The sequence below is a fragment of the Pelodiscus sinensis genome, chromosome 1 (assembly GCF_052426305.1).
Source record: "Pelodiscus sinensis isolate ZL-2025 chromosome 1, ASM5242630v1, whole genome shotgun sequence".
Lineage (NCBI taxonomy): Eukaryota > Metazoa > Chordata > Testudines > Trionychidae > Pelodiscus > Pelodiscus sinensis.
In genome coordinates, this window is record NC_143052.1 from 133074438 (window position 1) to 133102333 (window position 27896).

Sequence of the window (27896 nt, forward strand, 5' to 3'; positions counted from 1 at the left end):
AGCGGGGACTCAGATTCTTTCACTGGTCCATTTCACTGGGGTAGTATAGAAGCCAGAAAAGTTCCCCACAATAGCGGAACCATTTCCCCACTTACACTGAGCTCCTTCCCTTCTGATGCCCTCCCTCGAGTGGCTGGCTCCCTGGGCTTTTATCCCTGGTCTCTCTTTTGAGCATGCCCAGCAGGGCTACAGGGGTGGAGTCTGCTCAGCCAGTTGGGCTAGGGAAACTCCCTGTGGTTCAGTACAGGGTAGCCTTTCCCTGTCACACAGCACGAGACCCTGCTAGAACAATGGATGCAGAACCTGCAGATGTTTCTCCACTGCTACAATAGTCAAACCCCTTTTCCTCTCCCCCTGCAAAACACACCTTTCAAGATCCATGAACCCTACAGATGTCTATTACAATGTGCTGCACTTCCTCCAATGCACTACATGCCCCAATAACAATGGTGTGGGTGAAATTAGACAATCGCTAAATAATAAAAGAACGCCCCCCCCCCCCACCCTATTGCCTGTGGGTGAGAATTTTTCACACAGTGGTCATTCTGTGTCTGACCTATCTGTCCTCATTAGGTTACGGCTCCCCGTAGCTGTCTGTGGCATAGGTCGCACCAACTGAGCGGTGGGTGGGAAGCTTATCTCCATCTCTTCCTCCTGCTGCCCCAATGAGGTTATAGCTGTCCTGGTCCTCTTCTCTGGCCCCTTGCTGCCCCACTCTGGTCATTACACAGTTTAATTTTCCCTGATAGCAGCCCCTTCCCTTTCCATGGATATGTCTACACAGCAGTGTTATTTTGGAATAACTGACGGGAGTGGATTGCGGCTGGCTGCGGCAGCTGGCGCCCTAGGCAGAAGGTGCGATCGGCACCCCCACCTGCTCAGCAGTGAATTGCCATGATGTAATCATGGGGCGCCCCAGCGCCCTGTGACATCATCAGGCGCCCAGACCGGCGGCACCCTAGGCAACTGCCTAGTCTGCCTAGGCTCACAGGCCACCCCTGGTAACTGATATTATTTTGGAATAACAAAGTGTGTGTCTATGCAGCAAGCCATTGTTTTGAAATAATGTTGAGCTGGAGGACTTCTTACTCTGACTCCTGTAACCCTCATTTCACAAGGGCTGTGTCTAGACTGGCAAGTTTTTCCACAAAAGCAGCTGCTTTTGCGGAGAAACTTGCCGGCTGTCTACACTGGCCACTTGAATTTCCGCAAGAACACTGACGATCTCATGTAAGATTGTCAGTGTTCTTGCGGAAATGCTATGCTGCTTCCCGTTCAGGCAAAAGCCCTCTTGCGCAAATGCTTTTGCCCAAGAGGACCAGTATAGACAACGCGGTAGTTTGCGCAAAAAAGCCCCCATCGCGAAAATGGAGATCGGGGCTTTCTTGCGCAAAACCGTGTCTAGACTGGCACGGACGCTTTTCCGCAAAAAGGGCTTTTGTGGAAAAGCGTCCGTGCCAATCTAGACGCTCTTTTCCGCAAATGCTTTTAACAGAAAAACTTTTCCGTTAAAAGCATTTGCGGAAAATCATGCCAGTCTAGACATAGCCAAGGAGTAAGGGAAGTTGGAGAAAGAGTGTTCTTCTTTTGACTTCCTGCTGTGTAGACAGCGCCAAAAGCTGAATGAAGCTATTTGGACTTTGGCTACGCAATTGACCTAGCTGAAGTTGTGTATCTTAATTCAAGTTTTGCCCTGTTTTGTCGATGTTTCCCATGTTACAATCAATCGCAGTCCAGGCACATTCTGTTGTCTTGCTACAACCAAACCCTGACCTTGCTTTAAGTTATAAGAGGAAGCCGCACACCAAATTTGGTGGTCTTAGCTCCTACTGTTTAGGAGGAGTTCTTGAACAAATGGATGGACAGACTTGCTCACAAACTCTCTCAAACATATAGTAGATTACAACAATCTGTAATCCACTAACAATCACACCCCCCTCCCCTCCACAGCTACATTCTCCCGCTCCCCCCCCGTGACTGGATGGGTAAAAATGGGTAAAAATATGTCAAAGGAGTTTTCAACTACTTAGCTAAAGAATATGTTTCATCTTGTGTTTAGCGGTGATGCTCCAAAATCGGGTCTACATTACAGATGTGTAACAGTATAACTACCATTCAGCTGTGTGTGATACATCCTCACTTGAGTGACACAGTTATATGAAGCTAACCCTCTGTGTAGACAGTACTATGTTGATTGGTGAATTTCTTAATCCACCATCTCCCAGAGAGTTGGATTAAGTACGGTGAAGCTCTCTTGTTGCTGTAGGAGGTGTCTTCACTAAAACGCTGCAATGCTGGGCAGCTGCAGCCCTACGTGGAAAAATAAGCCCATTTTATGTTTCCCAGACTTGAAGAAGAGCTCTGCATAAGGTCCAGGGTGTGTCTCTCCTCTCATCAGAAGCTGGTATTACCTCACCCACTTTGTCATACTGGATTTATAGCTCATTACAACAAAGAGTAACCCACCAGTCCCTCCCCTCACCTACCTTTTTCTTTTGTCTGGTAACTACAGAGGTATTAATTGTCCACTTCACTAAAACCACTTTAATAATCACTTTTTAAGAAATTCAAAATAAAAAATAACTTCATAAAAATAACCCTATTTTTCAAAAATACAATCATTTAAATAAAGCATGCACATTTTCTCCTTTTATTTATAAAAAGCATAATTGAGTTAATGACCCAAGCAACACTGGGTAAATGCACTATTGACAGAAAGATGGACGGAGGAACTCTCTAAAATATATAATGGATCTTATTCTCACAGCAATTTTCCCAACTAAATTTTTTTTTTGGATCAACTACAGTTGGGGTATGTCTACACTACCCTCCTAGTTCGAACTAGGAGGGTAATGTATGCATACCGCACTTGCTAATGAAGCCCGGGATTTGAATTTCCCGGGCTTCATTAGCATAAGCGGGGAGCCGCCATTTTTAAATCCCCGCTGCTTCGAACCCCGTGTAGCGCGGCTACACGGGGCTCGAACTAGGTAGTTCGGACTAGGGTGCCTATGAAACGAGGTGTACCGGTAGTTCGGAATAGGCACCCTAGTCCGAACTACCTAGTTCGAGCCCCGTGTAGCCGCGCTACACGGGGTTCGAAGCAGCGGGGATTTAAAAATGGCGGCTCCCCGCTTATGCTAATGAAGCCCGGGAAATTCAAATCCCGGGCTTCATTAGCAAGTGCGGTATGCATACATTACCCCGCTAGTTCGAACTAGCGGGGTAGTGTAGACATACCCTGGGTTAATAACATGGTGAGAAATTCTGGTTAGTTAATAACTTAGGGTATGTCTACACTACCACCCTAGTTCGAACTAGGGTGGTAATGTAGGCAACCGGAGTTGCAAATGAAGCCCGGGATTTGAATTTCCCGGGCTTCATTTGCATAAAGCCGGGTGCCGCCATTTTTAAATGTCCGCTAGTGCGGACTCTGTGCCGTGCGGCTACACGCGGCACGGACTAGGTAGTTCGGACTAGGCTTCCTAGTTTCACAAGGAGTAACGGTAGTTCGGACTAGGAAGCCTAGTCCGAACTACCTAGTCTGTGCCGCGTGTAGCCGCGCGGCATGGAGTCTGCACTAGTGGACATTTAAAAATGGCGGCGCCCGGCTTTATGCAAATGAAGCCCGGGAAATTCAAATCCCGGGCTTCATTTGCAACTCCGGTTGCCTACATTACCACCCTCATTCGAACTAGGGTGGTAGTGTAGACATACCCTTAGATTGGTTAATAATTAAAACACTGTGTGATTTAATCATGTGTTGCAAAGAGCTGCAGGAGACACATTAAGGAGTCACTTGCGACTCATGAGCCTCTGTATGAATATCCTTTGCTGAGAGCTAATTTAGCAGCTATAGGATTACTACCATGCTCAGTGATGTGATGTATTTTTATGCTGGGGTGGGACCTTTTTGACTTTGTGGGCCACTGACCAACAGAAAAATCAGTAAGGGAGCATAAGAACAGCTATACTGGGTCAGACCAAAGGTCCATCTAGCCCAGTATCCTGTCTTCTGACAGTGGCCAATGCCAGATGCCCCAGAGGGAGGGAAAAAAACAGGTAATCATCATGTGATCTCTCTCTTGACATCCATTTTCAGACAAACAGAGGCTAGGGTCACCATTCCTACCCATCCTGGCTAATAGCCATTGATGGACCTAACCTCCATGAATGTATCTAGTTCTTTTTTGAACTCTGTTACAGTCCTTGTCTTTACAACCTCCTCTGGCAAGGAGTTCCACAGGTTGATTGTGCGCTGAGTGAAGGAAAAATTTCCTTTTGTTTGTTTTAAACCTGCTGCATATTAATTTCATTTGGTGACCCCTAGATCTTATTATGGGAACAAGTACATGACTTTTATTTATTCACTTTTTCCACACTGGTCATGATTTTTATAGGCCTTTATCATATGTACCATGGTTTTAAATAGAGGCAATAAGATGTTCTGTGTCCCTTTTTAAATGATTCCTAACATTCTGTTTTCTTTTTCGACCTCCGCTGCACACTGAATAAATGTTTTCAGAGAACTCTCCACAATGACTCCAAGTTCTCTCTTGAGTAGTTGTAGCTAAATTAGTCCCCATCATATTGTATGTATAGTTGGGATTAGTTTTCCCAATGTGCATTACTTTACATTTATCAACATTAAATTTCATTTGTCATTTTGTTGCCCAAACACTTAGTTTTGTGAGATCCTTTTGAAGCTCTTTCCACCCCGTCACTTACTACACAAGTGAGAAGCAAAAACAAACAAACAAAACCACCCTCACTGACTTGGCCTAACATGAAAAGAAGAAAAACAAACAAACAAATAAAACCCCACCGCACAGATGTGGCCCTCAACAGAGAAAAAGAAGAAGAAAAAAGAGAAAGAAACACTCACCTCACTTCCTTGGTGCTCCTTTAGGGCCTCCCTCCAGGGCAGTATTAACTTTTCTGGGGGCCTGGGACTAGTAGATTTTGTGGGACCTCCCTAGGCTCTGGGGTGGGGCCAAAATGAGGAATTAAGTGTTCAGGAGTGGGCTGACAAGGAGTAGACTGAAACTGGGGGTGCAGGAGTGGGGTGAGGGAGTGGGTGTGGTCTGGCATAGAAGTAGGGCGCAGGAACAGGCTGGGGGTGGGTCTGTGTGGGAGGCTGTGCAGGAGAGGGCTGGAAGTGTGGAGTTTAGGTGAAAGGTAGGGTGCAGGAGCAGGAGTTGGGGTGGGAGTTCAGGGTTTGGATCTTGGGTTGCAGGAACAGGGGGAGGTGGGGTATGTGTAGGAGGCAGGGTGCAGGATTGGGTTGAGGGTACACAGTCTGGTGGGTGGTAGAGTGTAGGAGAGGAGCTGGGCAGGAGTGGGCGATTATCTGGTGCAGTTCTTGGCGTGAGGGGGGGCAAAGGTGGCTTTGCCTCATGCTGTGCTTGCAGGAATTGCCCCCACCGCTCCTTTTGGCAATAATTCCCAGCCAATGGGAGCAGCAGGTGTGGAAACCATGTACAAGTGCAGGGACAGAGCTTCCCTGTGCTGCCATTTGGCTGAGCACAGAGCCACTTGTTCCTCTGCCACTACCAAACTGAGCCCACAGGCTGGATGTGGCTTGTGACTTGCCTAGTCCAGCTTGCAAGGCTCACAGCTCCTCCAGGTGGCTGGACTGCCAGCAATGAGTCACTCTGCGGTGGCAGGGGGAGCCCTGGAACACGTGGGACAGGTTCGGCCCATGGGCCATAGGTTCCCCCTCCATGTTTTATGTGGTCCAGGCTTGTAGATACTATGCTATTGTCTAATATGTGTTTACCTTGCTGTTCTCTTTCAGACACAGATTTCAGAGGGGTAGCCATGTTAGTCTGTTTCCACAAAAACAATGAGGAGTCCTGAGGCACCTTAAAGACTAACACACTGATTGTCAACTACATGACGTAGAAACTTCAGTTTGGCAGAGATACATGCAAAGATGATAGGTGAATTATATTACTATGGTGAGGACCAGTGCTTAATGAGGTCAATTCAATCAGGGTGGATGTGGCCTACTGCCAGCAGTTGATGAGAAGGTGAGTACCAAAAGAAAATGTCAAGTTTGCATATGCCTTCCAGCTCTGCAGTTTCATGCTGAAGTCTGAAGTGTATATTTCAGCTCTTACTTCTTTCCATGTCCTACCTCTTCTTGAATATCCCTAGTTGGCTTATGTCACCCCTGAAGTATTAACATACATTTATTAAAGATGAATTTCATTTAAATTTAAGTTTTGTCTATGTGGCCAGTTATATATCTCTATACAAGTATAGCTCTGTACACTCTTATTCCAAAAATAAGAATGGCTTTTCAATTTAGCTTATACCCTTTCCCAAATGTCATAAGCTACGGGGGTGGAGAGAGAGGCACTTTTACACTGAAATAAGTGCTCCCGTAGAAGAGGTTGTCCCAATGTTATTACGTCAAGTTTAAATTCACATCTAGGATTACACTGGATAAAAAACTTTTCTGTGTAGATAAGGACTTCATTATTCTCTGGCCCCCATCTCTCCTTTTAACTTCTCTAGATTCCTTTGTGTGGTGTTTTCTGCCTTCACAGGTGTTCCAGTGACCCCCTAATTTAGTTTAATCATTAGTATGCTATTACTCTGCCTCCACTACCAGATCATTAACAAAGGTTAAATAACATCAGCCCCAATGCCAATTGCTGTGGAAACCCACTGTTACATATCTCCCCAGGGAACATTATCTTTTCCATTACTCTTTTTTTATAACCCTTAAGATAATATTCAATTCACATATCAGGGCTTGTTTTCAAGCCAATTGTGCTACATTTTTAAAACAAAATTTCATAGAAAATTCTATTAAGGACTTGGTCCAAAGTGCATTCAAGTCACTGAGAGAGTTCATTGACTTCATGAGCTATGGTTCAGGCCCTAATGGCTTTTAAAATCCATCTATATTACATCTACCTACTGCATTCTCTTCATCCAAAAAGCTCAGTTGTGTCTGATAATTCATTCTGATAATTCTGAAGAAGTGGCTTGTGCCCATGAAAGCTCATGATACCATCTACTTGTTTTGTCTTTAAGTCTTTAAGGTGATACTAGACTATTTGTTGATAATTCATTGTCACTTTTATCTCTCATCTCATACGTATATGGTAGACGTGTAGGTATAAAATTCTTCAGTGAAAGTTCTTTGCTTGTGTTTATGCCTGGAACATTCCTGGAACAATGGTGGCAATTGTTAATTATTTTAATGTTTTAATATACTTTCAACTTATTAGGACTAGTGTCATGTTTGATTAATTTGATTGAAAGCACTGAGAGGACTAAGGGCATCTGCAGCAAAGTAATGTTTATTGGCTGAAAGTCTTTCTTTCTCAAAACTAATCCAATTATCACAGAAACTGGCTATGAAATGGATTTCTAGGCACTCTACGCATCATCCCAGATTTGTTCCCATTGTAAAAAATGAGTGTAGTTCCTGTCATGCTAACACTTATAAACAAACCTCAGGTCTAGGCAAACATCACCATGCTTCATGTTGAAACAAAAATAACAGTCAATATATGTACTCTTTAATTATCACTTCCTTTCTTATGGGAAAATTGGGTCAGATGCAAAACAAAGGAAGTGTGTCCCTTGTATCATGGCTCAGTTAGCTTTTTTTTCTTTCTTTCTTTTTTCTGATGTCTCTCCTTAACGTATCTAGTGCATCTAACATGTTTCTATCTATCTAGCACACCTTATCTAATCCTTAAAAGTTAGGCACTACAAAATGTTCCACTGGCCTTGACTAAGGCTGTGATTTGGCACAATCAGCTGCAGGATTTGCACGAAACTCCTGGCCACAGTGCCTTTTTGTGCATTTCACAAAGGGAAGAGGATAAATGAAACAATTATCTACTATTTGGTTCCTTTGTGGAAAGGTGTATGTGTGCTAAGAAATTATCTGAAAGAAAGCATGTCTTTGGGTATTGAAGGATACACCTTCCTGGGAGTGAACAGAAGGTGTTGACAACCATTCACAATTATGGATTTCATTGAAGATTGAAGTTCTGGGGGAAGCTGCCATGAGTCACTAAGGGGTTGTTAGCATCTCTCCAGGATCTTGCCTAAATCAACACGTCCAACAATTGTGGCAGGTATGCACACAATTACATGTAGAGCCACAAATAAAAGTGTTGTTGAGAAAAGTGAAGGTAGATAATGTGTTTCACTGGAATCTGTCTAACTCCCTAAAGCAGCGGTTCCCAACCTTTTTCAGATGGGGACCCATTTTGACAATTGAGGAAGACTTGGTGACCCAAGGCAATTCAAAAATGGGGGGAGGAGAGGGGCAGAGTCACCTGGGGAGACACTTGGCGACCCTTTTGAAATGTAATGGCGACCCATATTTGGGTCCCGACCCATAGGTTGGGAAACCCTTCCATAAAGCAATGCTATGTTTCCCAAACATAAGAGACAGTGGAAATGAACAAGTAAGGTATCCAGTCCATTCCTCAGTGCTGTATAGCCCTCGACCACTTACTGCTTTGGCAAAAGAACTGTTACAATTACAAGCTATTACTTTAAATTTGTACGGGGTTTTCTGGTTCTGCTTGCAGTCTAGTGAACTCTTCAAGGAAGTGCACGACCTACGTTTGAACCAATCATTCTACAAAGAACTAGCTTAGAACAAAGCGGGTTGGATTTTGTCTCTGCTCTGGAATGCTAGAATTATGAGCTCTGTGAAATAAAGCCATGTTATTCTGCAACCTTTCAGATAGGTTCACAGCATACAATGAAGACAGAATATGTATTTTTTCCTATCCCCTCCACCTTCCCCACATCACTCCCCCAACCTTAACTTCCCCCTTCTACGCTGCATTAAATGTCAAGCTTCTGGTCCTTAACTTTCCAGCTGGCCATACTTTAGACCCTTTGGGTGAAATGCTGTCCCCGCTGTAGTCAGCAGCAAAACTAATTAGTGCCAGATTTTCACTTGTTGTACTCATCAGCTTTTTTTTTTTTTTTTTTTTGTGCTGGTGATGCAGCTGCTATTTATTCTCCTGTAAAAGAGAATCAACACGTAAGGCCCTTGGTAATGGAGCAAATTCTTCTCTTTTTACATGAGCCCAACTTCCACTGACTGGAGTTACATTGATCTATCTCCCATTGGGCTGTGTCTAGACCGCTGTTCTTTTGCTTGAAATGACCCTTAAAATTAGTTGGTATAGCTTTAGGCTGTATTAACTTCTCCGTGGATTCTGTCTCTTCCTGAGGACAGAGAAAAATTTCCTGGACAGAGGAAGGGTCTTTCCAATGGGGCTGCAATGGAGCAATAGCAGTCTCAATAGATCCCACATAGGAAAGTAGCTTGGGGCACTAAGGAACTGAATTGTAGTGGGAGTACAGAACCTCCACACAATATGGCCTTGTCTTGCCATACATTCTCTGCAATAAAATAAAATGGGTATCACTAATAACAAACTAATTAGAGAAATTAAAATAATAAAAGTAATCATATGGTGTGGCTTACTCTTTAAGCTGATCACATTTGAGAGGAAGAAAGAAATTTGCCTTGATGCAAATGTGAAGAAACTATGATCCCTTTGTTTTCTTTGTACAGTACCATGATATTTCTAAGAACTATGAGCAGAAACTGCAGCCATGCAGATAATTAAGGTTAAGTAAGTGAGTGCAAAAAAGTTTACATGCTCAGTGGAAGTAATTTGGGCTACAGGAGTATATGATTGGTGCTTTTTGTTTGAGGAAAAGAACACTAAATTGCATAACTAGCTCTGTGAATTATTTTTCCCACCTTGCTTTAAAGGTATCATATTGTCCTTTCAGGGTGGCAGAAAAGTACTAGATAGGATCTGTTATGGTATGGGAATGATCTATTATGGTATGGGAAATCCGATATTCCTCTGTGTCAGTAATACTCTTTCAGGTAGTTATGTTATATTACTTGTCTGGACAGTGAGGTTTCACACTCACAAATGCAAAACCCATTTCAAAGACTTATCTGTTATGTAAGTATTTAATACAATTTCCTCTCATTGTTTCTTTTTGGCAATTAAGGCAACTGATTTACATGATAGCAGTTTAGCACTATTGTGTTGAGAATCAGAGGGAAGCAAGGTTCTCCCGTTGTCTTTCCTCTTAATTGAGCAAGAGTTCCTGGCTTATATAAAAACAAAAAATTTCAGTCACAATCCATTTCAGCCCAGTCTTCTGAAGGAGAAAGAAGCCATGGCTTCCTAGGCTAAAGCTGACCATCTGAAAAGCTGATTTTGTTTGAACTTCTGCAAAGAAAAAGGTATTTATTTCTTATGAAACAGATTATAAAATTGCTCTCTTTCGAAAAAGCACAGTTTGCATTACATAGCGCCTTTTTTCGAAAGAGCACTTTCGATAAAAGGCGTTATTCCTCGTGAAATGAGGAGTACCAACGTCGAAAGAAAAGTCGCGTTCTTTCAATTTAATTTCGAAAGAACACGGCTGTAGTCTAGACGCAGGAGAAGTTTTTTCGAAAAAAGGCTACTTTTTTCGAAAAAACCCTGCAGTCTAGACACAGCCCAATGGGAGATAGATCAATGTAACTCCAGTCAGTGGAAGTTGGGCTCATGTAAAAAGAGAAGAATTTGCTCCATTACCAAGGGCCTTACGTGTTGATTCTCTTTTACAGAAATTTGGGTGTGATCTGATGGAGTTAATATATTGGCTATGAGTGTTTCTAAGGGAGAGCTGGCTAGAAAATGGAAATTCCTTCCTAAGGAAAAAAAGGGCTTTAAATGACTTTTTCCAGCCTAATTTGGGAGAAAAAGTTAAGAGCGCAGTTTTTAATTTCAGGGCAGGATTACCAGAAACATTCCATTGTGAATAGAATTTTTCAGCTTGATGGCTGCCACCTTGGAAGGCTCTTTTTAAGTTCACTTTCTCTTAGAAGAGGCAAAGGGTGAAAAACAAAGCAAATGGTAAAACTCCCATTGACTTTGGTGAAGTCAGGATTTCACCTCAGATCTATGCCTTGTGTACACTTATCTCAATGGGCGGTCAGACATCTTTGTGTTGTAAAGGGGTGCAAACATGTTCAGGGTTGGAAACATTTGCCTGCATAGATTAGCGTGGACCTTTATAGACAGGCAGTCCCCAGGTTACATGGATCCGACTTACATCGAATCCCTACTTACAAACGGGGTGAGGCAACCCTGCACTAGCTGCTTCCCCCCAGCAGACCAGGGAGACGCGGAGTGGCTTTTCTCAGCAGACACCTCAGCTTGAGAATAAAGGACTGAGGGAAGTGAGGTGTGGGAGAATAAAACTGAGCTCTGGAGAAATGTTTGGCTAGAGTTTCTCCTACAATATGTACCAGTTCCGACTTACATACAAATTCAACTTAAGAACAAACCTACAGTCCCTATCCTGTACGTAACCCGGGGACTGCCTGTATATCACTCTTCCCTGAGGCAATATCATTTATAGGCCCACCTTGTCTTTCTAATGTCCAGACCCATATACTTACATCACTGAAATTCTTCCCCAGAAACATTAGGGAAAATATAAATCCTTAGGTAGCGTCTGTAGATCCTAGCTGGGTATTACAGTTGAGTGAGCTAATTTTATTTTTGCTGGACTGTCAAATAGTTGGTAATTGAAACTTAGTATTGAAGAGTTTTAATTTTTGTAATAATTTGGTAACAATTGTAGCGTGAGGTGTATACAGCCCAAGGTAGACACCAAGTAAATTAGAATCATACAGCCATCCCATTGATCCTGTGCTGATAGCTCATGTTACTTACTGAAAATGGAAAACACCATTATGCTTTTCTTTTAAAGTATGGATTTGTAGGGTAATGTTATTGGATTATCATGAAAGACCATTACAATTCCATTTTCCAGTATGAAGCAGAACCTGAAGCACAAGCTAAATGTGAGTCAACAGTGTGACACTGTTGCAAAAAAAAAAAAAAAAAAAAAAAAAAGCAAAATATGATTCTGGGATGCATTAACAGGAGTGTTGTGAGCAAGACATGAGAAGTCATTCTTCCACTCTACTCTGCGCTGATTATGCCTCAGTTGGAGTATTGTGTCCAGATCTGGGCACCACATTTCAAGAAAGATGTGGGAACATTGGAGAGAGTCCAGAGAAAGCAACAACAACAAAAAAGATTAAAATATAACCTATGAGGGAACGTAAGAACATAAGAACGGCTGTACTGGGTCAGACAAAAGGTCCATCTAGCCCAGTAGCCTGTCTGCCGACAGTGGCCAGCACCAGGTCCCCCAGAGGGGGTGGATCGAAGACAACGATCAAGAGATTTGTCTCCTGCCTTCCTTCTCCAGCCTCTGACAAACAGAGGCCAGGGACACCATTTCTATCCCCTGGCTAATAGCTTTTTATGGACCTAACCTCCAGGAAATTAGCTAGCTTCTCTTTAAACTCTGTTATACTCCTAGCCTTCACAGCCTCCTCTGGCAAGGAGTTCCACAGGTTGACTATACGCTGTGTGAAGAAGAACTTTCTTTTATTAGTTTTAAAACTGCTACCCATTAATTTCAATTGGTGTCCTCTAGTTCTTCTATTATGGGAACTAATAAATAACTTTTCTTTATTCACCCTCTCCATACCACTTATGATTTTATATACCTCTATCATATCCCCCCTCAGTCTCCTCTTTTCTAAACTGAAAAGTCCCAGTCGCTTTAACCTCTCTTCTTATGGGACCTGTTCCAAACCCCTAATCATTTTAGTTGCCCTTTTCTGAACCCTTTCCAAGGCCAAAATATCTTTTTTGAGGTGAGGAGACCAGATCTGTACACAGTATTCAAGATGTGGGCGTACCATAGTTTTATACAGGGGCAGTAAGATATTCTGTGTTTTATTTTCTATTCCTTTCTTAATAATTCCTAACATCCTATTTGCCTTTTTGACCGCTGCTGCACACTGTGTGGAAGTTTTCAGAGAACTATCCACGATAACTCCAAGATCTCTTTCCTGATTTTTCATGGAACGAGGTGTACCGGTAGCTCAAATTAGAGAGCCTAATTCGAACTACCTACTCTGTGCTGCATGTAGCCACGGGCACGGAGTCCGCATTAATGGGGATTTAAAAATGGCGGCACCCGGCAAGATGCAAATGAAGCCCGGGATATTTAAATCCCGGGCTTCATTTGCAACTTCGAATGCCTACATTGGCCACCCTAGTTCCAACTAGGGTGGCAGTATAGACATACCCTCAGGGATGATCTAGACGGTGCTTGGTCCTGCTGTGAGGGCAGGTGACTGGACTTGATGACCTTTCGAGGTCCCTCCCAGTTCTAGTGTTCTATGATTCTAATACAAAGAAATTCATGAGGACAAAAAAACAAACTCTTGTTAAGAATCAAAATGAGCGCCCCCTCCCCCAAATAGTTCTCAGTATGTTAAATATTGACAATGAATGTTCTAACATCTCTTTTATTATAACAGATGATCTCCTTCACAGTCCTGCTAATAGAGTTAGCACTGCCCATTGTAATAACAGGTAGGAATGCATGTAGTTTCTAATACTTAAGCAAATGGAACTTTTTATTCCTTTTACAATAATTTCTTTATTCCTTATATAATTCTGCCAAACTTACTATGGCAACAATACCATCAGTGTCCAAAGACATGAAGAGAGCTGTTACTTATTGCCTGTGCTCTGCACCAAATGTGCTGCGGGCAAAATCCTTCCCTCTCACTGACTCCCATTTAAATCAGTGGGCTGACATGGACTATGAGTAATGCCCTGGTGAGTTGAATGGGACTCTGCAGGTATGGAAGTTTGCCAGCATGAAACTCATTTTCTGAAGTAGTTAGAAGCATTTGAAATAGAAATAAGGAGAAAAAGAAGTTCTGATTTAGATATCCATTCACTTACTGGGTTGTGCCACAAAAGCTCAGGATACCATCTACATTTTTGTTAGTCTCTAAGGTGCTGCATGACCATTAATTAAGGGTGTTTTTTTTATTAGAGACTCTCACCATTAACTAATATATATAGATTGGCATATCAAGATTATGTTCTGTGTAAAAATTAGAGTCAACATTTTGAAACTTAGGTATTTGAATAGATGTTTCAATTGTTCAGCACCTCCTTAAAATCATGCTACTTAGGCCTGGATCCTGCAAGTTACAATTAAAAGGTGGACCCTCGAATCCTCGAATCAGTGGAGGATCATCCTATGTAGTAACTTGCAGGATAGGAGCCTGATTTATATGCTTAAAATGTGGAGTTATGTCATTACCTTTAAGCACCAAAGTTAGAAAATTTTGACCTAGCGTAATAGGTGTTAACGAGTGAAATGTTTCAGGAAAGCAAATACAAAAGGGACATGCATAGAGCCAAAGTAAATTCATATTTAAATTGGAACAGATATTCCAGGAAATGTATTTGCATAACTTGGCCAGCTGTGTGCTTATCTGCACAATTTGGTCCAACTGAGTCACATGGTATGTAACCGAGGTCAGGGATTGGCTGAAAATGTGTATAATGCTGCCATTTCCAGCACTTATGTTTTCAGTGGGTATTTGATTATTTTCATTCTAATCAGGTTCCAGTAAGTACTTTAAAAATTATATTTATTACAGTGGCATATCTGAGGTCATTAGTCAAATCCCAGAATTTCATTCAGAAAAATGTCCGTCTGCCCTGTTGAATAATATGCTCAGACAATTTCTGTAAAATATAGGCCAGATATTCAGCCCTAATGTAAATTGACCTTGGAGTGGATCTTTTGTTCTGCTGGTAAAAAATGGGACAGTTCCATTGTAGCCACTCAAGTAGCTCCACAGATTTCCCCATGCTGAACTGTTGGGACAGTGAATTTTAAGACTGCATGGAACTCAACTGAAGTTGGCTGATTTATACCAGCTGAGAACTTGACCCATAGACCGTCACATGAAGCTCCCAGGTGATAAAACAATTGCTTGATTTTTACATATCAAATTGTGCTTTGATATCCAGGATCATCAGATTTGTTGCTGGCAGAGGGACAAACAGAGGAGCCATCTCTTCCCCGCTGCAGTCTTTTTGGAGATGATCACATCAAAACATTTGATGAGTCTTTCTATGACTTTGCTGGGGACTGCAGTTACCTCCTGGCTGGGGACTGTCACAAGCGTTCCTTCACGCTAATAGGTGAGTTGGAGTAGGATGTCAGAGAGCAGCAAATATGGAACATTATTGGGACTTCAGTATCCCCCTCTATTAGTTCTTCCACATGGGGGGAAGAACACTAGTAAAGTTTCCAATGCTGCCTTTTGCCAGAGAGGAAGGACAGCTAAACCAATGAGTCTTGGCGGCTCTACGGACCTATCTACAAAGACCTCCTGTTTCTCCAAAGTGGCTTTTAATGGTTCTTGTCTTGATAAATTACTGTAGAACAGAGATTTCCTCATTCGCTCTTGTGTAATGAGGAAAAGTGGGCAGTATTTTAAGTGTTGCCAGGATAGAGAAGATTTTCAAAGCAGACTAAGGGTATGTCTACAGCACTAATTTGAACTAACAATTCAAATTAGTTAATTCGAACTAGTGCATCTAGTCCTAAAAACTAGTTCAAATTAGCATTTTGCTAATTTGAACTAGCATGTCCACATTGAGTGGACCCTGAACCGAAGTTAAGGCTGGCCGGAAGCAGTGCTGGCAGGACATCAGGTTAGGACTTAGAGTGTGGAGCTGCTGCCTCAGGCTAGCCGAGGGCTGTGCTTAAAGGGACCTGACCCCCACCCCGGACAGACAGTTCTCAGGGTTCCCCGCTTGCTTGTCTGCCTCGATGAGGGACAGCAAAGCAGTCCTGGCTTGGAGTGCCCCGAATGCCCACACTCGGCACATCACAGCACTCGGCCATCAGCCCGGCTGCACTTGCCTCAGGCTGCCATCCGGGGAGGTCAATCGGGGGGCTGCAGGAGATCTTCCACCCCGAGGAGCCCGCAAAGCCACCCCAGTCCTCCTCATCGGGGGCCCGTACCCCATTCCTCCCTCACCTCCTTCCACTTACCCCTTTCTAGCCCCCCTTCCTGATGTAAAAAATATACATCATGTGTGTTCAAAAATAGAAACTCTCTTTATTTAACAAAACTGGGTGGGGGGGGGAGGGAATTAACCTCTGGGGAGACTGGGAAAAGGAGGTGGGAGAGGGGAAGAGAGAAGGTGGGAGAGGGGAGGGGAAAACCTGGGAGGAGGGAGCTGGAAGGGGGAAGCCAGGGGAAGAAGGAGGAGGGGAAGTATCAAACTATGGTACACCATATCTTCAGTACTGTGTACAGATGTGATCTCCTCACCCCAGAAAAGATATTTTGGCCTTGGAAAGGGTTCAGAAAAGGGCAACTAAAATGATTAGGGGTTTGGAAGAGGTCCCATATGAAGAGAGGCTAAAGAGACGGGGACTGTTCAGCTTAGAAAAGAGAAGACTGAGGAGGGATATGATAGAGGTCTATAAAAGCATGAGTGGTGTAGAGAGAGTGCATAAAGAAAAGTTCTTCATTAGTTTCCATAATATAAGGACTAGAGGACACCAAATGAAATTAATGGGTAGCAGGCTTCAAACTAATAATAGAAAGTTCTTCTTCACAAAGCAAATAGTCAACCTGTGGAACTCCTTGCCACAGGAGGCTGTGAAGGCTAGAACTATAACAGAGTTTAAAGAGAAGTTAGATAAAGTCATGGAGGTTGGGTCCATGGAGTGGTATTAGCCAGGGGATAGAAATGGTGTCCCTGGCCTCTGTTTGTGGAAGGCTGGAGAGGGATGGCATGAGACAAATGGCTTGGTCATTGTCTTCGGTCCATCCTCTTCAGGGTACTTAGTGTGGGCCGCTGTCGGCAGACAGGCTACTGGGCTAGATGGACCTTTGGTCTGACCCAGTACAGCCATTCTTATGTTCTAAGCTCAGGGCTCAGGGTCGGGGGGGCTCACTGGACTACCTTGATTTTCATGCAAACCTGCTCCTGGGTTCGCATGTGGCCTTTGGTGGCCAGGCTGGCAGCTATCCTGCCCTAGACGGCCACTTTCCTGTGCCTAGTGCGGAGGTCGTGGACTTTGGAGGCCTCCCCCCAAACCTGGATGAGGTCCACGATCTCTGCACTAGACCAGACGGGCGCCCGCCTCTTGTGGCCCCGGGCAGGCTCCTGGGAGCTGCCATCCTGGTCCCGGGAAGAGGCGGAGGGCTGGGTGGCAGTGGGTGGCTGGCTCGTGCCGTGCCAGGTGCAGGGTCTGCTGGCTGGGTGCTGGCAGGCTTGCACCTGGCATGGGCACCGTAGCCAGCCCGTGCCCCTTTGAGGGCTCTGGAGCTGGGAGGGGGGCAGATGAGTTTCCCTGGTGGTGCCCAGAGTGGCCACCAGGGCAAGCTGGGAAGGGCTAGCCTCCCACTAGTTCGAATTAAGTGGCTACACAGCCCTTAATTCGAACTACTTAATTCGAACTAGGCTTAGTCCTCGTAGAATGAGGTTTACCTAGTTCGAATTAAGTTCAAACTAGCGGTTTGCCTGTGTAGCGCCTTTGAAAGTTAATTCGAACTAACGGCTGTTAGTTCGAATTAACTTTGTAGTGTAGACATGCCCTAAGGGATTTAGCCACATGACTCCCATAAAAATTCATGCAGATTGAATGCTAAATCCTTTGATAGTCTATCTACTCAGCACAGAAGCCTGTGAGGCACAAGTATATTTAAGGTCAGCCTTTGTTCCAGGAAACCTAGGGTTTGTCTTCCCTTAAGTTGAAGGTACAGGTTGTACCTCTCTTAAGCAGGCCTCTCTGGTCCAGCAACATCCATGGTCTGGCAGGACCACAGATGTTCCTGGACCATAGAGTCCAGGTATAGGGAGGTCTGGCCATGGAGCAGGAGTGCAGTGGGGTGGGGGGGGGGAAGGCGGTGGCTCAGCCAGGAGCTCTGTATGTGTGTGTGGTGGGGGGGCGGGGGGAAGGGCGCAGCTGGGCAGTAGCAGGGGGCTTGCAGCAGCTGCACAGCTCTCGTCCCGGTGCCAGTCAGGAAGCTCCAGCCCTGGCTGCATAGCTCCAGTCCCAGTAGTGGACAGGCAGCTCTAGCTCTGTCCACACTGCTCCAGTTCCTGCCATGCAGCTGCAGCCCTGGTGGTAGACAGGGAGCTCTGGCCCTTGCCATGCAACTTCAGCCCCAGCAGCAGCAAAGCCAGCAGGAGCTGGAGAGTTCCAGCCCAGGGAGCAACCAGGCAGCAATGGGGTGGGCTGGAGCCCTAGCAGCAGATGCAGTGGGGAGGGGAGAGCAGCGGTTTAGCACAGGTCAGGAGAAGAGCCTCGGGTCCGGCAAAACCCTTTGTTTGGGACCAGTCAGGTCCTGAGGGTGCCAGACCAGGGAGGTCCAACCTGTATAGCTTCCAGTTAGAGGAAATGTTAGACATTAGCATTAATTCAGATTGAGCTAGTGTGCTAAAAATAGTAGAGTAGCTGAGGCAGGATGAGCTAGCTGCCCTGTATAAGATCCCATGTGAAACCATAAGAATCTACTTGGCTACTAGTCCCTTTCACTGCGATAGCAACATACAAATTTCATTCAACAGGTAATTAGACTGTGGAACTCACTGGCACAGGATAACATTGAAGCCAAGAATTCACTGAGATTCAAAGAAGGAATGGATGTTTATGTGGATGAAAAGAATGTCCGGCTAAGGTTCAGGCAGTCATTTAAATACCCTGTGCTTCAGGGTTTAAACCAATCTAACTATTAGGGCAGGGGTGAGGAAACTGAGGCCCGGGGGCTGGATGTGACCCCCTCGGCTTGCCTGGATCCGGCCCCCGAGGCTCAGGAACCCCCCAGCATTGGGAAGGGGCTGAAGCATACGAAATCTATTAGCCTGCACCCCACCCCCACCCCCACCCCTAGGGTGTGGTGTGCGAGGCAAGTGTCTTTTTCCTTCTCAGTCAGGGGCCACATCAACTTCTCACTTTTCTTTTGTGCAAATATTCTGCATTATTCACTTAAAATTAAAGTTTCCCATAAATAGCCTTGCCAATGTGACCCACTGCAGAAAGTGACCGCAAAAAGGATGTGAAAAGAGTCAAAGCAAAATGGGTTAAAAATTCAGTTAGCTACACAGGCAGTTTTTCAGGCATAACTCATCAGTACAGCCTCAACACTGTACAGATTAATCACGTGTTTAACTTTCCACATGGAGAGTAGTCTTAAGGTCTATCTATACTATCGTTAAAAAGCTGTGATTGGCCAGTGCAGGGCTGTTTCATTTCAGTGTAGGCTTCTGGACTTGGACTACATCCCAGGATCTGGGACTCTCCCACCTCAGAGGGTCTTAAGGGCACGTCTACACTACAGAACAAAACGAAACAAACCCCCTTGGTAACAAGTCTTAAAGGACGTGTCAGGTGGTTCAGGTTTGCACTCCATGGCTAACATTAGTAGTGTAGTCCGGGCTCTGGAACCTTCCTCCTAACCAGATCTCAGAACCCAGGCTTTGGTGTGAGCCTGAATGTCAACGCTGCTGTTTTTAGCCTTGTAGGGCACGCCTGAATCAGCTAACCTGCGCTCTGAGACTCCCTCCTGCATCTGCTAGTTTTTTCTTAACTCTGCTGAGTAATGCTTTGTCTCCTCTACAGGGAGTGTAAACTCTTCATTGTTTGTATTACTGTACTGCTCACCAGTCCCAGCAGGGTTCCCTCTATGCACAGCTTCACAGGGGATTAATCAGCCCTGTCCACTCAGAGGCTCAGTGCTCAGGTGCATGGAGGTGACTGGGCGGGGCTGATTAATCACCTGTGAAGCTGTGCTGCCCCACAGCTTAGAGGGAACACTGGTCCCCAGTCATGGACCAAAGTACCCTCGTATAATAATAATAATATGGCCTCTGTCCACTGAGCTTTTAATCTAAGCATACAACAATAGATAGATACAGGCACATGTTGGAGCGCAAGGAAACAGTGAGATAGTGTTTGTCAGTAAGACAGGCAATGATCACAAAACCCCGGCAGGTACCAAGTTTATTGTCGGCATCATGGCAAAGGAGAATTTTCAGGAGGGATTTGAAAGTGGTTGAGGTTGGTAGCTGTGCAAATGTTTCTGACCCCCCACATACGAGTGGCAAAATAGGAGAAAGCACAAAGACGTGTGTTCGACAGTTTAACGAGTGATGGAGGCTGGAATGATGGGCCAATTGGAGATGAACATCAACAGCTTGGCAGTGAATGAGAGATGAGAAGTAGGGTGTGGATTGACCTTTGGGTGTCTTGATAGTGAAGACAGTTAACTTTATGCTCGAAACAAAGAAATGGGGAATCTAGTTGAGGGATTGAAGGTAATGGATTGACTATGGTCAAAATGATGGCTTAGGACTATGTTTTTCAACCTTTTTCCATTTGTGGATCCTAAACAATGTTGTTTATCGGAACCAGACCCCTTTGGAAATCTTAGGTAGCATCTGCAGACCCTGAAGGGTCCACATACCACAGGTTGCAAATCACTGAGCTAAGAAAATGATCTTTGCAGCAGCATTCTGAATGGGGTATGGTGGAGCAAGATTGCATTTGTCATGGGCCAAGGATGGGATGTATTAGTAATCAGGATACAAGATGATGAGAGCTTGGATGAAAGTTTAGCTTGTGGATTGATAGGAACGAATGGCCATATCTTAGAGATGCTATATCTGTGTAATTTAGAAGCGTCTTGGATGCGAGGACCTAAAGAAGAGAGGTCTGAGCTGAAGATAACACAGTGGCTATGATGCTGAGAGATAGGCAGGCAGGCAGGCCGGTGGAGTTATCCACAGGGCTTGAGAAATGTAGTAAAGAGGTGGCTTGGTGGTGGTGGTGGTGAGTTATTTTTTAGCCATTTTGAGCTTGGGTTTGGGACTCTCTTCTCCTCTGTGTTTATATTGTGTCTGGCACAATGGAACCCTGATCTCAGAGGGTATACCAGCACTGCTAGCCTACAAATAATGAACAATAATTATTATTTGGGGTTCACGTTTGTATAAATCAAGGCAATGCTCTCTAAATCTGAATGCATTTGAAAAGAACAACAATCAAGCAGAAGAAGCTCAATTTAATAAAAAGAAAAACAAATCTCTTGTGTCTTTGCAGGTGACTACCAGAATGGAAGAAGAAACAGCTTCTCTGTGTATCTGGGAGAATATTTTGATATTCACTTGGCTTTAGATGGAACTGTGACCCAGGGGGACAAAAGGTAGGCAGTGCAAAAGTGAATGAGGTGAGCTAGAAAGTGTGGTTTTCGTGTTGTTTTTGGCATCACATCCTGAGCAATTTTTATTTTTCTTAACAGGGTTTCCATACCCTTTGCCTCCCAGGGGATATTTGTAGAGACCCAGGCAGGTTATTATAAGATATCCAGTGAGGACCATGGCTTTATGGTGAAGATTGACAGCAGTGGGAATATTCAAATACTGTTTGCAGACAAGCACTATAATAAAACGTGTGGCCTTTGTGGCAACTTCAATAAGTTTGCCGAAGATGACTTCACAACACAGGAAGGTGAGGTTCAAAATATTAACTATATATTTTTTTAATGTACATTCCAGTAGCATTTTTCTTGAGGTCTGATTCCACAACAGAACCTGAATCTCAGTGATTTAGCAATGAGTTTTCTTCACAAAACCTTGTCATGGTATCACATTCTGATATGACAGCAAAATATGTGACTGCATTCTTTAGTCTCCCCCTTCCCTTAATGTTTATCCCCGAGGAAACCCGAGGGCCTTAGGGATCCTGTTTTTACCAACTTTCATTCTAGAAGTTTCCACACATGAGGTAATTGGGATTAGGAATGACGTTTAAATAACGTTTAAATAATGTTAAATAGAAATGACAAAACGTGTGTCATGATGAAACATCTCTATAACAGAATGAACATTCAGTGATCCTTTGGGGTCTTCTAAGGTAAGTAGCATGCTTCCCTCAGGGGGCATGTTCTCCACACCAAGGCCTGGTCTTTTGGCCCATACATAAATGTGTTTTAAGTATGGAATAGGAACTCCTGGGTTAATGCTGACAGCTTCTCTTTGTGGGCTTAAAAGCAAATAATGCTACATAGAACAGCTGGCTCTGACACACAACTGCCTTGCCAAAGACATCTCCCTCAATCTGCAGAGGCCTGTTTGTGATTCTGAGGTTATGTGGAGTGTGTCTGTGTGTGCAGAGAGCAGGAATAATATTACTTTGGCTCCTCTCCATCCTATATATATTTATACATACTAGCCTTTTGTGGTTAAGCCTACAAGTGTAAGGATGGACTTAGTTTGACTCTGAAAGGCAATCCCTGTGTAACTGCCACCAGATAGATTTGAACCTGGGAGCTCAGTGTAGGAGTCTCTACAGCAGTGCTTCTTAAACTTTTTAAGACCAAGGAAAAAAACCAAACAATAATTTTTTTTATTATGAGGAACACCAAAGATTTTTGGTTGAGCAAAAAAAAAGGTTTGGGGGGTGGGAAGAAGGCAGTGGCGGATTTAGGGCAGGGCGAGCGGGGTGGCTTCCCCGGGCCCTGCGCTTCCCGAGGTCCCACGCATGTGCCGTGGCACATGCACCGTGTCAAAGGGTGGCCCCCGCGAAATTTCGCTGCCCGGGGCCCCGCAGTGCTGCCCTGGACCCCGCGGCACTCTCATCTGCCCCTGGAAGAAGGGTCAGGGGAAAGTTATCGAGGAAAGAAAAAGGTCAGGGGGGCCATTTTGATTTCTGTTTTTCTCCACGGCACACCTCCGACTGCCTCAGAACACAGTTTAAGAAACACTGCTCTGCAGCTTGAGATATGAAGCCAGCTGGCACTCAGCCTAGGCTGAAAAGCTTCCTTGCTCTTATCGTAAGTGGTCTAAGTGCAAACACATGGGACAGTGACCCACACTAGGTGTGTGGGTTACATACTTCCCCTAGCTGAGGAATCACATCCCAACCTTCAGAGACCCAATTGAAATCCTGGATAAGCTTCCTGTAATCACCACCAGATGGATTTGAACCTGGGATCTTGGGGTAGGAGCCACTACAGCTAGAGCTATGAAGCCAGCTGGCTCTCAGCCTAAGCTGTAGAGCTCCCTTGTTCTTATTGCTTGCTGTACCTGATCTAAGTGCCAACACATGGGACAGTTAACCACACTTGCTTCAGAGAAACCTACTTCGCTTTCACTCTGAGCCATTTACTCTGTGGAGGAAGAAGGAGTTGCCATTGAATGAAGAGTTTTATAAAATGGAGAGAATGCTGAACTAAATAGCAGAGAAGAACTTGGTACATGTCTAGTAAAGATACCATAAGGCTGGCTTGGAGAATAGGGGACATGGTTTCAGTGAATGAAAACCCTAAGTGGGTTGTGCCAAAAATGTCTGCTCCTGTCTTATTCAATGGAAATAGTCAGTGAAAAGCCCAACACACAGAATTCCAATCTAGACCACAGTTTGTGGATGTTAGGGTCTAGAGTCAGGCCCTTTTCTAGTGATAATAAACAGAGGTGGAAGAAGTAAGAGCACAATCAGTAGGTTCCATTTCAGGATAGGCAGCCATGTTCTCATTTACCTTGATTTAGAGTAATGGGACAAGCTCCATGAATTAGCAACCCTAAAATATCCAAGGTCATCTTCTACCACTGCTGCTTCCATGATCTGTAGATTGAGAGGGTGCATCTACACTGCACCGTAGGTCGAAATAAGCTACACAATTTGAGCTACGCAAAGTGTGTAACTTATTTCGATGTTATTTCAAAATAGCTTGTTTTGTAATTTGGCACTCTCTACATATGGAATGAGGTTCACAGGGATGTTGGAATAGTGAGCCCATTATTTTTCAAAATAACAGGCTTGCTGTTAAGACATGGGGTAGCTATTTCGGGATACCTCAGGTATCTTGAAATAGTGCTTCATTGTATACATAGCCAGAGTGTCTGAAAATTTATCTTCCTGCTAAAAACAGCAAGACTTAGGCTAGGTCTACACTGCAAAGAAAAGTTGGAAAAAGATACGCAAATTGTGAACCTAAATTTACATATCTTTTTCCACTTTTCTTCCGAAACAGGCTTTTCCGACATTTGGCCCATTTACACAGCACCAAATTTTGGAAAAAATTCCTCTTTCAGCACATCCCTTCTTCCTCACAGAATGAGGATTACAGGGGTGGCAAAATAATGCGTCCACTTCTTTGGAAATTGTTCCGAAAAAGTGGACGTGGTCCTTGGATTCAGCAGAGGTTTTCCAGGATACTGGGGGTATCCCGGAAAAGCTCTGTAGTCTAGACATAGCCTTACAGAAATACTGACTCAGCAAGGTGGTCTGACAATAATAAAAATATATTAAAATATATATTTAATAAAAATATATTAAAAATAAAAAGAGATGCAAGAATACAAAGGGTGGAGGAGTAATTTCCGGTACCCTTCAATAGACTGCTGCTGGAGTCTCCCTTGCTGTGTCCCTGTTACACCATGAAGCCTCTAATTCTGCAGCAGGCTGCTCAAGGGCCTTCCTGTCGAAGACAGCTTGCAGTACAGTGGGATAAGTTAGCAGCTCTACCTGCCTTTTTAACATGAGCCAAGAGATCTTTCATGTAAGCTGCTCCAGAAAGCATCAGAATGGACACTACTAAAATAAGAAATATCATCTGTCTGTTCCCATCTTCATAATTTTACTTGCTGTCTCTTAGCCATATTAGAAGTGTGTAAGAATCATCCCCAACTCAGCTCTCAGTAAGACAGTGACACGGAGATCAGGATGGCCACTTTATATGGCTTGATCTTGCAGTCGAAATTCTTATTGGGTTCAGTGCCTCTGTTGTTTACTGTTAAGCTTTTGCCTATGTACTGGCTGTTGGACAGGGACCAATCCCATTGATTGCCATCTATAGGAATAATTATGGTTTGGATGTTTGTTGATGATTGAAGCAAGATCCCTTGAGTTTTTTAACTAAAATAATAGAAACAGAGAAAAGGATGTTGCACAAAGGTGTAAAAAGGCTGTCCGGTTCTGAAAGACACTGAACTCTGACTTCAGAGAAAGTAGCAGTTTAGGGTTGGGTCCAGAGGAAGAGAAATGGACAACTGGTACTAGTGAACACAGGCCAGTTCTTACAGTGCAGCCAGAGAGTACCCAGAAGAAACAAAGGTGCCATTTCTACCACTTCTATCCTGGCCTGTCTAGTCCCTGATCTGGACCCCTGCTGCAATTTCTTTTGGCTGTTGAGGACCCTGCAGGCTATTTTACCAGCTGGAGATCACTAAGGTGCTGGAGGGATGCCCTCAATCATGGTAAATGAGGAGAAAAAAATATGAATGGAGGAAAAAGGAATGTTCAGTTTAGTAAACAGTATATATTAAGAATTTATCTTTTCCCTTGTCTCTCTGTACTGTGACTCCTTCCTTTGGTTCTGTATGAAAGAACAGTCAGGCAAAATAACCATACTGGGATTCCTGGTGCCCTTCAAATCTACAACTTTCACTCTGCAATGAACTTTGAGGTATAGGTAGTGTAGCAAACCCATGGCATCCCAAAGTGCCACTATGCTGTACACTGTGGCTACCTGGCATTTCACAGAATTATAGATGTGCAGGACTGGAAGATTCTCTGAGAGGTCTTCTAATCCAGCGGGTCTTCTGAAAGTGGTAAAATCTGGAATGGGTGAGAGCCACTGCTCTTATCCAGTCCCCTGTAGTAATGGCAGGACTAAGTATTATCTAGACCACACATTGGCAACCTTCGGTGCATGCAAGGTGATTTTCACTTGCACGTGAGCCTCCCCCCCCCCACCGCTGATCTGGCATGCGGAGAACATTAGCCCTCTACCTCCCTCCCTCCTGTCGCCTCCCTCCCCCGAAGAACATAGGCGCTCTGGGCACTTTCCTGAGGCAGTGTGCAGTTTACAGAGTCCAGATCATTTTTCGAGTCCTGGTGAACCCACTGTGGCTGCCCCACCACTGCACACAACATGGCTCCCTCCCTCCCCCAGTGGGATTGCACCCTGGTCTGGCTGTGCTGTCACTTCCTCCATCTCCAGGCAGCGGCTGCCACTGCTGGGGGTGGCATGGCAGCTGGGTCTGAGGTAAAACCTGGTGGAGCTGATCCCAGACCTCAGCGCCTTGGAGCTGCCACTTCAGCCCCGGGAGGGGCCATTGCAACGCAGGGCACACTTGGGCTTGGCAGGTGTGCTCCATGCACTGCTGCTCTCTCCCCCCTCCAGCTTGTTGGGGGAGCAGCAGCACGTGAAGCCACCCACTCTGCTGCTCTCTGCCGTGAGCTGAGTCTGGCGGGGAAGGTCAGGGCTTTCTTCACCTCCCACCGGATGGCCTCTGAGTGGGAAGCCAGAGCTGGGACGGCTGTGTGGGCTCATTACACAGTATGTGTGTGTGTGTGGGGGGGGGGGGGGTTAGCTCCCTTCCACTCCCCATGCCGCTGGGGGAATGGCAGCACAGTGACGTGTGAGGCTTTTCCCACTGCCAGGGGGTGCAAAGTCAGGTATGTGTCCCCCCCCATGCACAGACCCCCACATCCCAATCATCCTCACTCCCTCCCTCCCCTGCCAAGACCCTATACCCCCAGCTTGTTCTTATACCTTCCCTAGTTCCTGTCCCCTGCCTCCTGGCCACACACTGCATCCCCCCTTGCTCCTTCTCCCTCCAGCTTGCCAGACACCCCACTCCAAGCCTGCTTCTGTATCCCAGCTCCCTCCCAGACCCTGTATTCCCATCACTATCCCACTTACTGGTAGGCCTGTCTTGCACACTGGATCCTTCATTTTTGTCCCTACCCCAGAACCTAAGAGGGTCCTAATCTTCCCTTTAAAAACCTCTAGTATGACATTTCATAATTTCCCTAAGCAATTTAGTCCAGTGCTTTACTATCTTGACAGTTGGGAAATTTTTCTGAATGTCCAACCTAAATTGTCCATGCTGCGATTTAAACCCTTTATTTCTTGAACTATCCCCAAAGATCGAGCACATTTTTCCTCCCTTGTTCTTGTAGCAACCTTTTATGTCTGTGGAAAAAATGGGGTTGTTTAGTCTAGAGAAGCTGAAGAGGGACATGATAACAGTTTTCAATCTTCCCTCATGGGTTATAAACCTGAATGATTTTTGTTGCTCTCCTTTGGACTTTCTCCAGTTTGTCTACCTCTTTCCTGAAGAGTCTTGCCCAGAACTGGACACAAAATTCCAGTGTGGAGTAAAATGGGGGAATTACTTCTCATGTCTTGCTAACAACACTTCTGCTAACATCCCAAAGTGATGTTTGCTTTTTTTTTTGGCAATTGTGCTACACTGTTGACTCATAGGATATGTCTAAACTAGCCCCCTAGTTCGAACTAGGGAGGCTAATGTAGGCGTTTGAACTTGCAAATGAAGCCTGGGATTTAAATATCCTGGGCTTTATTTGCATGTTCCCGTCTGGTCGTCATTTTTAAATGCCACTCGTGGAATGAGGAGTAACAGTTAATTCGAACTAAGGAGTTAGTTCTAATTACCGTTTAACTGCCGCATGTAGCCACGGGCAGTTAGTTCGGACTAAGCGGGATTTTAAAATGGTGACGCCTGGGAACATGCAAATGAAGCCCGGGATATTTAAATCCCAGGCTTCATTTGCAACTCCGGTTACCCTCATTTGCCTACCTAGCTCGAACTAACGAGCTAGTGTAGACATACCCATATTTAGCTTGTGATCCTCTATTACCCCCAGATCTCTTTCTGCAGTACTTCTTCCTCAGCAATCATTTCCCATTTTGCATGCATGCAATTGATTGTCCCACTTGTACTAAGAGGAGTACTTTGGATTTCCCCTTACTGAATGTCACCCTGTTAATCTAGTTTATCTAGTTTGTCCACTTTCAGTTTGGCATCATCCACAGACTTTGTAAATGTGCTCTCTTAGCCATTATCTAAATCACTGATAAGGATGTTGAACAGAACATCTGTTCTGTGGGACTCCACTTGATATTCCCTTCTAGCTTCACTGTAAACCACTGA

The 27896-nt window shown here is 44.6% G+C and overlaps 1 protein-coding gene across 1 annotated transcript in view; it reads left to right on the top strand.

The window, feature by feature from the left end:
- The first annotated feature begins 10109 nt into the window (after positions 1-10109).
- The window catches only part of VWF (von Willebrand factor), a 248544-nt gene continuing 230757 nt past the window's right edge, over positions 10110-27896 (top strand). The window contains exons 1-5 of the mRNA XM_006128153.5: positions 10110-10264; positions 13418-13472; positions 14937-15110; positions 21034-21136; positions 21233-21441. Of these exons, the coding sequence (XP_006128215.3) occupies positions 13418-13472; positions 14937-15110; positions 21034-21136; positions 21233-21441 (541 nt within the window). The 5' untranslated portion in view covers positions 10110-10264. The remainder of the gene's footprint in view (positions 10265-13417; positions 13473-14936; positions 15111-21033; positions 21137-21232; positions 21442-27896) is intronic.